Genomic DNA, 16,385 nt, shown 5'->3' on the forward strand with positions numbered 1-16,385 from the left:
GTGGGAGGCCCAGTCAGCCTTAGGTTTAACCTAAACCTAGTACTGGCACGCATCCCAAGGCATATAAATATGCCCATTAAATCCTCATTAAGAGAGATTACGCACATTTAACACTCTCACCTAGAGAGACCCAATTACTTTTATTTCCGCATTAATTACTCCTTAATCAAGTACTAACTTGACCGTCGGAGGCGGATCTCCAATCGTCCGGAGCATCCGTTTGTTTTGCAGGTACAGGCGTCCGGTTCCAGTCTCAGAATTGTAACTCTCCCGCAGGACATCAGAAAACCCCGAAACAATAGTCTTGAAAGAAGACTTACCTAACTTTTGTATTTTTCTTATTAAAAAAAATAATAATAATTACACAAAGTGCGAGTACATAATTCAAGTTACAAGGCAATAATACAAAAATTATTATTGCATCGGATAACCATCAAAATAGATTTACAAAACTTTTATTTTTAATAAATTGCCTCTTATTTTTACCCCTTTATTTAATTATTCTTTTTTAGAGAAGGACGGGGTGAGAATCGATCCCAAGATCTCCTGGATCGGGAGGGAAGCTCTAACCACTTAAACTGTCCCTCACTCTCCTATTTTTAATATGATGGGGAATAATTCACTTGAACTTACAAAATGGCCACAAGAATCGTTTAACAGTTGAACAAAGGATGAAGTAAAAGAAGTCACTGCCAAGAATACAAAGGAGTTGATTTGGTTGGTGTTGATTTCTTCCTCCATGGAAATATATCGGTCACCAACGGAATAATAGGCTTCTTCTTCATCTTTTTCTTCGCTTTTATACCATTCCCGAAATAGCAATCATAGTCAGTAATACTTAGTATCTGAGCTAATGTAGGGGAATCCACATTTTTCACCATCACTTCAAATTTTTTCGTTTCCTCATCTTTCATTCCTATCTCTCGATTTCCTTCTTCAACGACTGCTAAAGATTTTGCTGCTGCTTTTCCGGCTTCAGCAGCCTCAGCTTTGGCTATCTTGGACATATTTTTGTGAAGCTCTGCATTCAAAGAAGCCAATGCCACCTCTGTCTCGGATTCTCTTTCTTTTAGCAGCTTCACTTCTGTCTTTGTTTCTTGCAACTCACTTTCTAGTCTCTTCAATATCATTAACATCATCACTAAATCATTTCCATGCACTATTTTTCCTTGCTTTTCATTAGTTGGTTTCTCAAAACTTGGTATCGGTTCAATTTCTTTACTTGAAGTACTTGGAGATGGTGATATGCTCTTATCCCAGGGAGAATTTGAACAAGGATAAAATTTGTTCTCATTTTTCGGTATTTCAGGACTTGGTGTAGGTTCATACACCGATGAGTCTACAGCTTCACTAGAAGCATTACTCTGAGGCTTATAGGGATTCTGTGTAAACTCATATGAATCAGGTGTACCAATTTGGAGAGAAACACCATGAGATTTTTCTGAATTTGGTGTTAACTCCAAGGAAGGTGATAAAGTAACCTGCTCGATGTGAGGGGTTGAGGGTGCTTGCAAAGGTGACTGAACTTCTCTAAGAAGTATCCGTTTCCCAAAGATGGCAACCGCCTCTTTGACTGAGTGAAAAGGCCGAGAGGCATCCACTGTGGAGTTGCTATCTGCATCTGGTGTTGCGGGGGCCAGATTGTCCATCATTGAGATTTTGAATATTTGATGGTGGACAGATTTGAGCATCCAAAAGCACAAACTCAGCCTCTCTTAAAAAGACAAAAGAAAGAGTTAGTTTGAAGGTTAAGACTTGTCAGATGTTTGGTGTTAGGAAGACGACGACCGTTTACCCGTTTTGGTTGGTTGATCATATACAAAAAAGTGTAAATCGCATTTGGCAGAGAGATCATAAATGCTAATAATGAAGACAATGATGTAACACTTCATAATTTGGTAGTATTGTATTATTTATACTTGTGATAACCGCAATATGCACTATGAAATATAAAATTTTCACTTATTATTTCTTCCTTTCACCAGAAATATGAAAGCTACAGAAACTTTACGTGAAATGTAGTACAGTGATTGTAAATTTTGCAAAATGGTTCATAAAGTTAGTAAAACAACAGAAATTATTGAACAAAAAATGACTGTTTAAGTTCCAAATCCAATACTGCCTTTTTAGAATGTGATTGAAAAGATATGAGATCAAGAGTTGTGCCGTCAATCCTGCACTCCAGCAAAAGCTTTTCAAGGATAATCTATGACTGCAACCTAACTACTTTGAGTGACCTTCAAGGTTCGATACAATCCTCGGAAAGTGACAGATTATTTGATTCCAGAAGTTTGTTACACCCCTTCACAAGGTCAATATGCACTTGAATTTTTGGCTGCATAAGCAGTCTCCCACCCGGCTCATTGAAATGTTCAGAATCTGGCCAATCAGCAACTAATTCATTTGAAATTATAAATTAGTCGTTTATGGATAACATGTGATAGAGGAACTAATAGGATGATTCTCAATACTGTCTCCCTCAGGGCTACCGCTGCCTCAATGGAAAAACCTATAAAAAAAGACTCTTTCTATAATAAATGAAAGGACTGACCGCTTATCAGCCAGCCATATCAGCAGGATAGGGTGCTCCAGACACATTAGTCAAGGTTATAGAAGCTTGAATCAAGTCTGATATTAGACTTACTCATCAACAGATAATTTTCTGTCAACACTGGAAAATGTCTTGTAAAATGCTTTGAAAAGCTTATAAGCAGTGTCTACATCTTCCTTTCCACATATTTCCCTCACACTACATACAAGAAAACAAGCATTCAGGGTCAGCAGCATATTCCAAAATTAAAAGTTTTAGCACTAAAAAAATTAAGGAAGCATATATCATATTCATACTCCCTTAGTTCTACAAAATTCTTCTGGCGTATTGTAGTTCCACATATCAAGGAAAATAAATAAAATAAAGTGGGAGATTACAATAAAAAGCCTCACAAAATGGATCAAGTTCGCGTAAAATAATAGAATTTCTTTAAAAATGCAAAAGTGGAAAGAATTTTGTGGAGATAGGGGCGTACAATAACATTAATCTGCAAATATTAATAATATATAACTACAACTGCCAAAATTAAGCTCAAGTGTACACAGAACAAAATAGTTTAGATTTGACCCACGCCAAAACTAACCCAATCCAAAGAGCACCAAAAGTAATACAGTTAGTAATGACGCGTGTCTAATAATTAAATAATTTTAACAAATCCAGATACAAGCCAGATTATAGCCTGAATTGAACCAATTGAATAATCACCCGATTATGACCTAAACTAAACTATCTTCAATTAAACTTGAACAGAACACAATCAAAATTATTCTTTTTTCACACTTATAATTAGGCTTGTAAGTGCACACAACCTTTCCTCTCTGCATCAAAGTATCCACTTAACATAGACTAGTTTCTTTACTTTTCCCAACGTATTTCAGCGATCAACTGATGACCAAGATTTAACATCCTTGTAGATTCTTGATCTTTCTTCACAATCAAGGAAACTGGGGAACCAACAGTAATAACTTGCTTCATAGGACAACAATCACCTCATTCAATAGTCATTTTCTTCTGTATAAGGAAATACTTTCATTGATAAGCCAATCTTTCAGAGATGACTTAGCCTTGGGTAAACCTTCCTATTGGTTAAACCATGTGGTACCCACAGTATTTGCCTAATTATTTCCTATGTATCCTATGTAAGCTTTCCTCTACCAGATAGTAGATACTAGGTGATAAAATCCTAAAACCTGGATAGTTATTGAAATAGAGCTTGTTTCACATCTAGATTATCAAGTTTATCATCTCAATGTCATAGTCAATGCTAAATCAGCCCTCTTGTTATAATCCAAAGCAGAACAGACCAGTTTGATACCTGTGCATGGAAAGCTGAGGGATGCCACAATCAACAGTTCGTATCCCAACACCTGCAGCAAGTATGGGACCAATAGTGGATCCACACCCCATGTCATTTCTGACCACAAATTCCTACAAGCAGACAATTAGATCATGTCATTATTACACACATATAGACTTAACAAAAAAAGTCATTAGGGAAGGAACAAGTCTTGTACAGCAAATCTAAATAACTAGCTTAAAAGTGTTCTCAGAGGATAATGCATTAGAAGTCAAGGGAAACTTTATGACTCCTGTTTCCAAGAGAAGCATAGATTCTGGGAATTCAATCCATACTTGTTGAACAAGGATGGTGCCTAATAGATGAACCTTCTTAACAAATTTGTGTGATGATAAATACATTACTGGAAGCCTGGGTGGCTTGTAAGAAAGATTTAGGCAAATCTATGACATGATCTGGTAATAATAGCAAACCCTCAAAGTATTATTTCACTATGTCACATAAATGATTTGTGCTTTTCTTTTTCCTGAAAAATTGCCTTTGTATCTTCCACATTAGTGAAGCATCGCCAGATTGGTCAATACACAGTGATCCTTTACAACTCTCAGTAATCTGGTGTATCACCCAATACTTAAATAATTAAATTTATGGCATGTAGGGGATGGTAGAAGCATCTATGTCCAGGCTTTTAATTTAGATGCTTTTGGGGATTGATGTTTTCTTAGCGAGGACTGTAGTCATTGAGATGCAGGGGGTTTGAAAGTCCATGTTGTGAACCTATAATGGTGTAGAAGTAAATTCTATTTGAATCAACAAAAAACTGTTACCTAACTCTCTTTATTAGTGTGTAAGTCAATGGCTGAGTTTATGCAGTGTAGTATACAATCAGAAAATAGCTCATAGGCGATACAGCAAGAAGCAGTTAACCCCCATAATTAGACTCCAATATAGTTATGTCCAACTCTGGATTTGAATACTTTAAAGTTATAAATGCAGCAATGAGACCATACTTCCAATCTACGAATGTTATGAACATCAGATGTTTAAAAGACTAGTAAAGGTAAACGTCTTTTCTTTGGGTGGCTGTTGGATGCTCTAGTAGATGATTTCAGAAGCATGTAATAGCAAAAATTATGTAATCAGCATAAAGAGGCAAGGTCGCAAGAAGCTTAGAAGTTAGAACACCTAATATCTCAGGCTGCTTGGAACTGTTGAAGTGAAAGGTTTCTAATCACTTTACCTCTTAATAGTAAAAGCCTTCCTAAGATTGGTAGCAAACTAATGAGATAACCACCATTTCTTTTATCTATCCATTTTGACTTAGCACGTTTCCCAACATGGAACATTGACCATTTATCCAATGTAAACAAGTAAAATTATAATAAGACTGCAACGATTCTAACAAGATTGGTCAAAGTGGATTATGTAAATGATGCAAAAAGTCAAAATGAGTAAATAAAAAAAAAAAAAAAAAACTCTATGGTACAATGTTATAAAAGCAGGTACGGTCTGCGACAAAATGAGTGGAATACACAAGATGTTCGGCTAACTCTAAATTACCCTGATAATTTATTTTTACGCTTCTATTCTAGTTATAAAATTGGTAAGGTTCAAAGCAAATCCGTTTAGGGAGATGCTTGGATATGCAAGCAGCCTCTCTATGGTTGCAATTCTCGCCTTTTTTTCATTATCGTTTCTCCATACTGTTCCAGTGTTGAGTTTCAATACTGGCAAAGCGTGGGACTTACACTTGAGGTGGCCATCCCACAACCGAGTGATAGAGGGGTCTGTGCATAGCCATTTGATATTCAATAAAAGGACGTAGAGAATTCAGAAGTGAGGATGAGTGATTGTTAGGAGTGTTTTCCAAGTAAAACCCCCTTTTTAAGCTTTGTGCTGATTTCAGTTATTGAATATCATTTGGAAGACAAAAGTCCCCTTTAAGGTGAGCTAAAGTGTGCACTTTAGGTTTGATAAGGCTCTACCAATTGCTATGCTCCGAAACAGCAGTCAGGAATGGCCATATCACCTCACATGTCTTCTTCTAATGTGATATGGTTTGCTAACTTTGGAAACGACTCTATGCAGTTTGCATTACATGAATTATGAATTTTCTTGTGTCAACAACAACAACGGAGGACGTATATAAGGACTAATTTAGAAGGTTCCCTCAAATTTACTCAGTCCAAAACGAATGGCCTTGATGACAATCAAAAGGTCACAAGCCTTTGGAGTTTGGTCCCACTATCTGAAAACACTATAAACTTAGTAGCTCTGTTATTTGTTTATTACTATGGCCTTTGTTGTCCCCCAACTTCAACATTTAATTAAAGGGTAGAATCACTCCAGCATGCAGAAATAAGAAAGTGATAGACTGTATCTATTCCACTGCCCTCTAAGGTTATTTGATCCTTGATGACAGCAAAAATAGTTCAATTTTATTGCTGAATCGTCACTCAGAGAAAACACGGTAATCAATCATGCATAAGAAAAGGAACAGCCCAATTGAAGCTCGCAATAGAAGCTGAACATCAATAAAAGTACCTGAGTTGGTAAGTTATGAATTTTTGCAACTTCTTTGAAAAGAAAAGCAGTAACTCCACTAGTAGCATAGCGCTGGTTAGCATTATGTTTTATAACAAGCCCCTTTTGCATTTGTGGCCGATGGTTTTCTTCATGTTTGTCCATAAAATTTGGGTGAACTCCATGAGCCATGTCAGCTGAGACTATTAAACATTGTTCCCAAACAGAAATACGATGTCATGTTCAAAACAACATACTTTTAGTCACTATTGCAACTTTGCAAGTGATCTTACAATTTAATAATTTAAGTGAATTATTTTTCACATAATAGCGACTGCTTCAGTTATGTACTCCCTCCATCCCAGAATTGTTTGAACTATTCTGGAACAGAGGCAGTACCATTAAAAAATTAAAAACTCAGTGCTCAAAACTAGGGGGAGGTCACTGAAATAGATTGAAAGCATCAGCAGAATAAATTCATCAGAGTAGGGGTTGTGGCATTAAGAATACTAGATATCCACCTAAGTATTTATGATCCTTGGCAGACATACCTAAAAATGATTGCCGAATCGCTCTTTCTACAGTCCCTTCACCAACATTTTCACCAGCCAAGCAGCTAACTATGCGTCTCATAGCTTGAAACATTGTGGGTGCACCAGCACCCTGGATTGAGTCAGAACCCACCTGCAACACAGGTAATTACCAAATATATTTAAAAATACATGACTAGATTACTAAAAGTGATCAGGAAAAGTGAGTAACAGAGAGAGAATGCCTACTTGGATTTCCACATAAAACATAAAAACAAAAAAAAAAAGATTCAAATGCACATAGTAAAACGACATGGAATGTCAGAGTCAGCATATCATATGCAAGAGTATCACTTTGGAAAATATGAAAATAGCAAAACGTCCAACAGTAAATTTTTTAAATACAGCAGTCCCAATTGCAGACAACCCTATGACTCTACAAGATAGACAAATTAATAATGGAATTCAAATTATAGAGTCACGACAGTACAAGCTAGATCATTAGAGGAACATAAGAATAAGTACCCAAGTCAGCCTACTGATTCAAAATATATATCCGTCAACATATTATAGGACATAATCCCCTTCCAACAGCAAGAAAAACAATGGCAACCAAGAAAATCCTACCTCTTCATTATCAAATAAAGCAATCATTCGTACAGCATCTTCATTAGATAAATCTCCAGGAGATGAACAAGAATCAAGAAGAGCTCTAAGTGCACAAAAACTAGAGGCAAGATTATCTAATCTTCCAGAAAATATAAACTCATTGTTCATGCCCCCCAGACAGCTGGCTTGAGTATCACAAACATTAAGCTCGAGACTCACTATGTCATCAACACAACAATCCAACTCTTCAGACAGAACCTGCCAAATAATATTATAGAAAAAATGCATTAAAAAACAGGAGTGGGAATGGGTCTAATACATAGGCAAATTGCTCAAATTTGCAAGGATCAATAATGGTGGGATAAAGAGCTGCCATATTATCATAATTTTTAGAGTAAGGTCTGTTTTTATATAATTTTACATGTCCATCTGTCCAAGAATCAAAGTGGCCCAGCAAGTGTTACTGGGAACATGATACAGACCCCCATTCGGTAAACCAAATAATTACTTTCCAAAACCTGATCCAATTTGCTGAACCATAAGACCCTGTTCAACAAGCCTATGACCCAATCGTTGAAGGTCTTTCTGTTGCATTCATTTGTTCCCGGATGTATTCAATTCATTACGGGCAGAATTCTGATTTTAATCTCGTACCACGAATTGTATTGTAATGTGTACCATATGACAATGTAAAATTGGTCCTGACACATCCAAGTGTCTAGAGATTATTTTTTGACATAAAATGAAACACCCGGATAACAAAAATCCATAAGCATATCCAAGAAATAATCCTTTGTAGGAAAATACAAAATTTTAAATGTCCAGTCTCAGCTTCACAAGTTTTTATGTAGCAGTATAAGTAATATACTGGATTATCTAAATGACTGAACTACTTACACTAAACTACATATATGACAATTGCTTTAGGAGATTATCAATTATAGGGAACACTAAATAGTAAATACAATTATCTGCAATGATATTATTATTATCTTAACAATTTAATCCGCAAAAAAAGGCCATGCCTATGGCAGTATATGAGCAAATACATGGTGAAGTCCACAACAACAATCAGTAATTACCTCCAGAAGCTGTGGATGATGCCAAGCCTTAGAAGATTTTGTTGGTCCCTGTTCTTTAGACTCTGGAAGCTCTTCTTCACATCTTGTTGACAGCAATGGGACAAGCTGTGTTTCTAAATTAGGTTTGAAACCATCCTGATTAACTGTTCTATAAGATAAGAGGCAAAAGAAGAAAATAAAGTACCATGGATCAATATCAGGTTCTTCCCAATGGGGAGGGGAAAAGTAAAAGTTAGATAGTGTTTTCTTCACCTGAATTTCACTTATCTTATACCTAGACTCACTTTATCAAAATTTATTGGCCCTTATCTTATCCCATCTTACATTATTTTATCTTATAGAATCTAATTTGACCTTATTGGGCCTGATTATAAAGTCCTTTTAGAATTTAGTGGAATTTATTAACCCTTGTCTTATCTAAATTGATTAGCCCCTGCATTGTCTTATCTGAGCTGATTAGCCTTTATATTATCTTATCTAAAGTTATTAGACCTGAAATAACTCCCTTTCGAAAAAAAAAAAAAAAAAGACCTGAAATAACTCAAATAAGTGAGAATAGGTGAGGAGAACACTGTCTTAGTTGTCATCTTCAATTGGATAACACAAATTTAGATGTTTGGTTTATAACAGGATTATTCGCATTCCCCCTCTACATTTTCAGACATCAAATGACCTTATGATTTTAATATTCTAATTCAAAAAAGTAAAAATCTTCATTATTGACTGCCCACCTTTAGTAGAATGGTAATAACCTAATAAAATAGATATCCATCCAGCAGCTAACAGCACTGTTTCCTTTTTTTCCTTTTTGGCAATCAGCTGTTAGAAATTTCTAAGGCATGCAAAAACAAAAAAATGTTGGGGACACAAGCCAGCTTTGACAGAGTTGCAAGTCTTGCAACACATACCGGTTGAGATGAATGGCTAGAGTAGGTATTCGCAATAGTGGTCTATTTATTTTCACAAGTCTCTGAATGAAGGAACCATCATCACTCCTAACTATAACTCTTCCAGCAACACTTAAGTCTCGGTCAAACCAAGTGTGCCACAAGCCACCACCATATGTTTGAACATTCAGCATTAGATATCCAGGTTTTGACGATGCTGATATTGGTTTTAGTTTTAAACATGGACTGTCGGTGTGGGCTGCAATAATGTGAAATCCATTGCCAGTATTGTAACTGCAAAACAGATGATAGCTTTTTGTTCACAATTTGCTCAGCATATATTTAGTCTTCACTACCTGTTAAGCATACTCAGAAGATACTGCAAAGAACAGTCAAGATTGTTTGTCACCATTTATGCTACCACATGTTAAAGAGAAGGCGAAAAAATGTCTAAAATCTATTCCTTATAGACACAAAGTGATGTGATAGTGTAGAAAATCTAGTAACCGAACAGTACTAGAGAAGACCATTAGATAGAAAAAAATATTTAAGTTTACTAGTACTACATGGCAGACCAACAATGTTGGGGGTGATTGTTTTGTTAGCCACATTTACCATTTGGTCTACCGGTCTAGCCTTATATTGTAAGAGCTAAATCCTTCTAAAAACTAATATTTAGAAATAATTTCATAATGACAAAACATTCTTACAATGGACAAATGGTATCAATAACTATATACTAAAAGACACACCAACAATAACACGTGTCATCTCCGGGTGTGTCTTTATTTTTATTTAATTTTTTTTAAAAAAAAAAATTAGACATACAAATACTAAAGAATCTAAAAATATAGTAATTATACCTTAAAAATCGATATGACATATCTTATTTTGCCGAGTTTTCTAAGAAATCATCAATAATCAATGAATAACTATATACTAAAAGACAAACCAATAATGACACGTGTAATCTCCTGGTGTGTCTTTAATTTTATTTTTATTTTTTTTAAAAAAAAAAGAAATTAGACATACAAATATTAGAGAATCTAAAAATGAGTAATTACTCTTTAAAAATTGACATTACATATCTTATTTTGTTGAGTTTTCTAAGAAAATATTCTACACGTATACACACAATATTATATTACTTTTTACAGACATATATATTTAATCCACATATATTAAACTAAATATTCTTTTATATTATTCACATCATTTATATTAAATAGTATGATATATATTTGGAAAAAATGTATTGTACAAATTATGAATTTAGACATATCTTTTCACACAATTTATTTGGGTCAAGACTTCTTAGAAAATACTTTGTACTTAACAAATAGCGCTACTTTACAACCATATTTCTTCCACAACAACTCAACAGCATATTTTCATATTTATCATATTTGTATGTGGTACGGAATATTTGCGAAAAATAACTAAGATTTTTTTTAGATAATCTAATCGAAATCAAACCGCTATAAGAATATTTTTAGTATTACTAATATCTTCTCATTTTATGTATGGAGTGGCATGATATAATAAATTGTTAACATTTTTTGTTATTACTATGAAATAATAATATATTATATATAATCAAAATTGAACAGCTATAAGTATATAATTTTCTTATTTTATGTATTTGGGTGGCAATGTTGCATGATAAAATCAATTGTTAACATTCTTTGTTATTCAAGTTTTAGTCGTATTTGCTTGTGAAGACAGTTCTATGAATATGACAGATGGAAACAAACATATACTACCTCCGTTTTTTTTAGTTGACACAATTCTATTATCACGCTTGCCAGCACATGTTTTTAACGCTTAATATCTCTAATTATTAACATTGTAATATTATAAAAAGTGGATATTAATAAAATATACATTGAGACGATTCAAACAAGATCCCACACGACTATATTTTATCATATCTATAAATCACAAAAACGAGTCAGAGTGTAGTGTGTGAATAGTGTAAAAGTCAAACGATGTCTAACTTAAAAAAAAAGGAGGTAGTATATCTTATGCATACAAATTTTAAAGATCTTATTTCTATATTGAAATAATAAAATCATTGAAAAGTAATAAATTTCAATGGTCTTTTTTTCCATTTTTGACAAATTGAATTCAATATTCTATTTTGATTTGTAAGTTACTAGTCTATTTTCTTGAAAAATTAGATAGACAAAATTAGGTTAAATGACACCTGAAATAAAACTTATTTTGTTTTCATATATTTTATTAGTAATCCCCGTGCATTGCACGGGATCTAAAACTAGTTTTATAAATAAAATCCAATCGTCCCTCTGTCCCAAAAAATTTACCACAAATGAGCTGGATGAGATTTTAAGGCACTTGAAAGGAGTACCAAAGGTGCCATATTTGGACCTTTTTGTTAATGAGGGTAGATATGAAATAAATGGATGGGCTCCACTTTAGCAAATAAGAAAATAAATTTGGATGACCATAATGAGTTTGTGGCAACTAACATGGGATGGAGAGAATTTTTTTTTTTTTTACACCTACACGAAAAAACTTTTATGTTTAGAGCATCAAATATTCCAGAACTCAAAAAATAAAGTTAATCTCAAAAGATTACTTAAAATGTAAGGCTCTAATTAACCTGTGAAACTTCTTTGTTATAGGTGAATAATTTTCATATTGGTTTGGCATGTCAGAGAACGAAAGACACACCAGTAAGGCAAGTAGAGGGTTGTGAATAAGAAGATAGATAAACCCCAAAGATGACTTCGATGGAAGGAGTCAAGGACAAGAAGTTGCGTTAGCAGGAGAATTGACAAAAGAAAATGGAATGAGAGGATCATGATTGGCAAGTACTGGAGATAAAATCTTGGCTCATGTAGCCTGCCCCATCTTTGGTATTAATTTGGGATTAAGGCTTTGATTGTTCTTGTTCTTATTCTTGTTTTAGATACATTGCTCGGAGTCAGAGTCCTGTGGAGTGTGGGGTAACCATAAATATGACCCTACACTAAAGGAAAACAAAAGAACACTATGGAGCTTGAACTAAATACAGCAGGTATACATGAAACACCAAACTACAGCAGCCAGCAAGTATACATAAAGTTTATTTCATTATGAAAGCTATTTCATTGACTTTTTTTCTGCTTTAAAGGCAATATTACACATGGAAAAAAAATGTCAAGAGAGATTCACAAAGTTTTGACCATCAATAATATATATCCCCACACATTCCCTGTAAGACATATCACATACCCATACTACATTTTAAGCCTAAAGGCCCTAAACGTGATACAAATTAGGTAATTATGGTCAAATACAAGTTCAAATAGAATACAGCAAGGTATTGAAGAGAGCGAGTGTCATCAAACGAGGAGAAACTAAAAGTACATAGTAGGAGAGCAAGCTACCATCAATCAAAGAAGTAACATTATCAAAAAGTAAGCCAATTTTTTTAAATCTTTAAACAACTATTACTTAGTAAATAACTTAAGTATATGAGAATTGCACTTAAACAAGCTTATATCTTACTTTTCACCAATGGAAAAAGCAACCAAAGAAGACATATTTCTTGTGAAAAAGTATCGACCACCAGGCTTGAGTTCCCATTCTTCATTCTCATTCAGTAGGTGGAAGCCAGCAGCAAGTAGTTGCCTTTTAGCTTCAGCTGCAATGATGTTACTGTGATCAGAAAGAAAGGACGGACTTAAAATGTTTCTCTTCTCGAAAAAAAGGCCTTCATAAGAGCTAATCGATTGCAGGTAAATGTGCATAGAGGCCTCATGTCAGCAGCAGGAGATTATGTGGTTACCAAATTAAAGAAGTTGATCTAAGAGTCTTATTTTACTAATAAAAACAAAATGCTATGTAGGAATCAACAACACCAGTAGTCCTAGATCCGTAAATTTACTACCCCCTATGACTATTTATTGTTTTTTATTTCTATTTTTTTTTTCTTATGTACCCACTTCTACTTTATTCAAATTTTGGCACAGATTATTTACCATCTTACCACCTTTATCTCCACAACAATACCACATGGTGTTACTCTGTATTATTAACTAAATAACAGGTACGAGAACATTTTATTCAATGATTAATTAAGATAAATGTATTAAGAATTACTCATCTTATCATGGAGAAAGAACCACATAAAACAGTCAGTCAATGCCTCATGTCTCCCAGCCTACCGTTATATGATTTGACATTAGATATATTCATTTTACTACAAAATCATCATTAATTTAAAAACCAACAAAAAAAATCCACGAACTTCATGACAAACATACAGTCATTTTGATGAGTTGCTTGACTTAGTTGCTTGAAAGAGGAGAAACTATTTCAACTTTGGAATGAAAAATCATCAGTCCAAATCTCAAATTTTTGAGTAAGCTAGTCTAGTTGTCTAATCTAGTGCGAATAACAAAATGCAATTTTCAAAGCCACCTTCTATTTTTTCCATCTTGTACTCAACCGTCGCAATTTCTAATATTTAATACTCTACACAATACAAAATCAAATGTGCAACAATTATTGCACAAATAATAAAAAATAAAACATAACTATAGCGTAGATATTTTGATAACTTTCTCAATACCAATTACAATGCAAATATAGATACCTACTAAATTACTAACCTCATAACAGAAAATCACAGAACCCAAAGAGTTAATCAATTATGCATCCGTAAAAATTGGAAAATTGTCTATGCAAAGAAGTGTGTTGTCCAGCATATACGTTTACACATAGAGTTTTCTTACACTCCCTCCAATCCCAAAAGTTTGATTCGCCTTCCATTTTGAGTGATAATAAACTAATAAAGAAAAAACTTGACACACTTCTACTTTATTCCCTCTTTTAAAACCCCCTTTTGATAGTTTAACTTCATACCCCAGACTATTTAAACTTTTTTACCACTTCACTTACTTTATCCACCTTTTTCTTACACCCTTCAACTTTTCACCCATTTCTCTTACTTTATTCACTTTTTACTTACACCCCATTCATTTATTCCATGCGTTCTTAACAACTCTACAGTAAGCAAGTCAAAGTTTTGGCAATGGAGGGAGTAATACAAATCTGTCTGGTAATCACTATTTCTTCCGACTACAATTATTAATCGTAGTTGAGTACATTTCTTGAATTAATTCACTAAAAACTTTACTAACTTTTAGTAATCCGGTGCAAATTCGAACCATAAACATCACATTGATTATTTTCTGACCTATAAGTTCAGCATGATTAAAATACACACAATTAAAAGTCTAAATATAAATAAATAGCTCAAATAAAACTGACGCAAAATTCAAATTTTTACGCATTTGCAGGAAAAAAATTCGTAAAAACAAAATAAAATAAGTTGAAATTGTTCTTATAACATACCAGTGGCATGAAATTGGGTCCATGATTCATTGAGATAATTTAGCAAATCCCCAACAATTGACCCATCTTTTTCATTATGGGAAGAATTCTACATATAAATTGAAGTTACTAATAAATTGATAAATACTATAACGAATTTGAAGAAATGAATTTCTTTTTGAAGAAAAAAACCTGACGAATTTGATCGGTATTGGAGGAAAGGCAACGAAAGGCAGAGAAGCTTCGCGAAGAAGAGGAGAAACAGAAATTGGGGAGTTTGAATTTGATGCGAGGAGAGAGAAAACAGGGTTTGAGGAGTTTAGGGTGTGGATGTAGTTGGAGAAGTTGCAGTCTAGCAACAGTCGCCATTTTTGCGTTCTTTAAGCTTTTACACAACTGATTGAATGAATTAATAGACAGAAAATAGATGATGGAACAAAGAGGGAAGAGAGACCAGCAACATTCACCTGACCCGATTCAGCCAAACATAGGACGGATTTGGGCAAACTTAAAAACACATTTCTTATTAAAAAGTCCGAATCTGACCCGAAAAGCCGATTTGGCCAGACAAGCCCAGGGGCGGAGCCATGTAGGAACAAGGGGGGACGGTTGTCCCCCCATTTTTCCAAAAAAAAATTTAATTTATGTTAGCTTAAATAAATGCTGTAAATAAGAATAAATACCTTACATGTATACCTTATATAACAAAGACAACATTTGGTCTGGTGGTTGATGGGCTTGAGTAAAGCTTGTATTTCTCTTTGATCCTAGGTTCGATTCTTTACCCGATCATTTTTTTTGTTTCTTTTTGCTATTTTTGGACTTTATTTTTATTTCATTTTATAGTTTATACAAAGTGCTCCTATTTAACTTCTTTTTCTTGTTTTTGGATTTTGCCATTTTTTTTTTTACTGGTTTTTAAATTTCATTATATAGTATGTAATTTATATATACAAAGTATTATAAGTCTTCAAACCTCTAATTACTCTCATTTAACTGTTTAATCAAGTATCGCCTTGTTGATAGTGATTACTAATGTGTTATTAAACTATTTGTAATGAACACATGTCTCCGTATTTTTTTATCTCTCTAATTATGTGTGCCTAAATTCTATTTTTTTATAGCTTGTTTGGAACTAAGTTTCCAATTTTATTTTTAGTCAAAGAAAGTTTATTTATTTATTATTATTTTTTTTTTAAAATGTAACCCAAATCCCTTTACATCTACTATCAATTTGTGTAAATGCTTATCATTTGATAAATCATATTTATCGATTATTAAGGATTACATACCTTAAAATTGGGGTTTACCAGCATAAAAAAAAAAATTTGGTTAATAAATTTCTTAATATGCAATTAATTTTTTAACAACTCCTCTTTCACCATATAAGAATAATTGTCGTATCTCATAAGCGATTTCAAATATATATTAAACAATTTATGTGATCAATTTCTTTTTTCTTATAATTATTGTCGATTATTAAACATCTAAAAATTGTCCCCCCGGATTACAAATCCTGGCTCCGCCACTGGACAAGCCTGCTACTTTTTGGTGGGTTTAAAC

The 16,385-nt window shown here is 33.7% G+C and overlaps 2 protein-coding genes across 7 annotated transcripts; both read right to left on the reverse strand.

Annotated features, from left to right (window-relative positions):
* Positions 1–400: 400 nt before the first annotated feature.
* Positions 401–1,900, reverse strand: LOC110722435. Its single transcript, XM_021901709.1, has one exon. The coding sequence runs from the start codon at positions 1,689–1,691 to the stop codon at positions 687–689; it is 1,005 nt and encodes a 334-aa protein (XP_021757401.1). The 5' UTR covers positions 1,692–1,900; the 3' UTR covers positions 401–686.
* A 112-nt stretch (positions 1,901–2,012) lies between these two features.
* LOC110722434 (probable aspartyl aminopeptidase) lies at positions 2,013–16,014 on the reverse strand. 6 transcript variants are annotated; one of them, XR_002511603.1, is made up of 11 exons: positions 15,015–16,014; positions 14,844–14,931; positions 12,993–13,128; positions 9,501–9,773; positions 8,593–8,740; positions 7,529–7,768; positions 6,923–7,055; positions 6,393–6,574; positions 3,867–3,979; positions 2,552–2,749; positions 2,013–2,379 (listed from the first exon to the last, which is right to left on the reverse strand). XR_002511603.1 is itself a non-coding variant. In XM_021901706.1 (11 exons), exons 1-11 carry the CDS (start codon positions 15,189–15,191, stop codon positions 2,497–2,499), a joined length of 1,407 nt encoding a protein of 468 aa, XP_021757398.1. In that variant the 5' UTR covers positions 15,192–16,014; the 3' UTR covers positions 2,013–2,496. The 6 variants fall into 6 exon arrangements, 4 of the variants coding, with proteins under 4 accessions (XP_021757398.1, XP_021757397.1, XP_021757396.1 ...); XR_002511602.1 differs by having other exon boundaries at positions 2,013–2,394; XM_021901706.1 differs by having other exon boundaries at positions 2,013–2,509; positions 2,645–2,749; positions 7,730–7,768.
* Between the last annotated feature and the right edge of the window lie 371 nt (positions 16,015–16,385).

Source organism: Chenopodium quinoa, unplaced genomic scaffold, assembly GCF_001683475.1.
Source record: "Chenopodium quinoa cultivar QQ74 unplaced genomic scaffold, ASM168347v1, whole genome shotgun sequence".
Taxonomy (NCBI): Eukaryota; Viridiplantae; Streptophyta; class Magnoliopsida; order Caryophyllales; family Amaranthaceae; genus Chenopodium; species Chenopodium quinoa.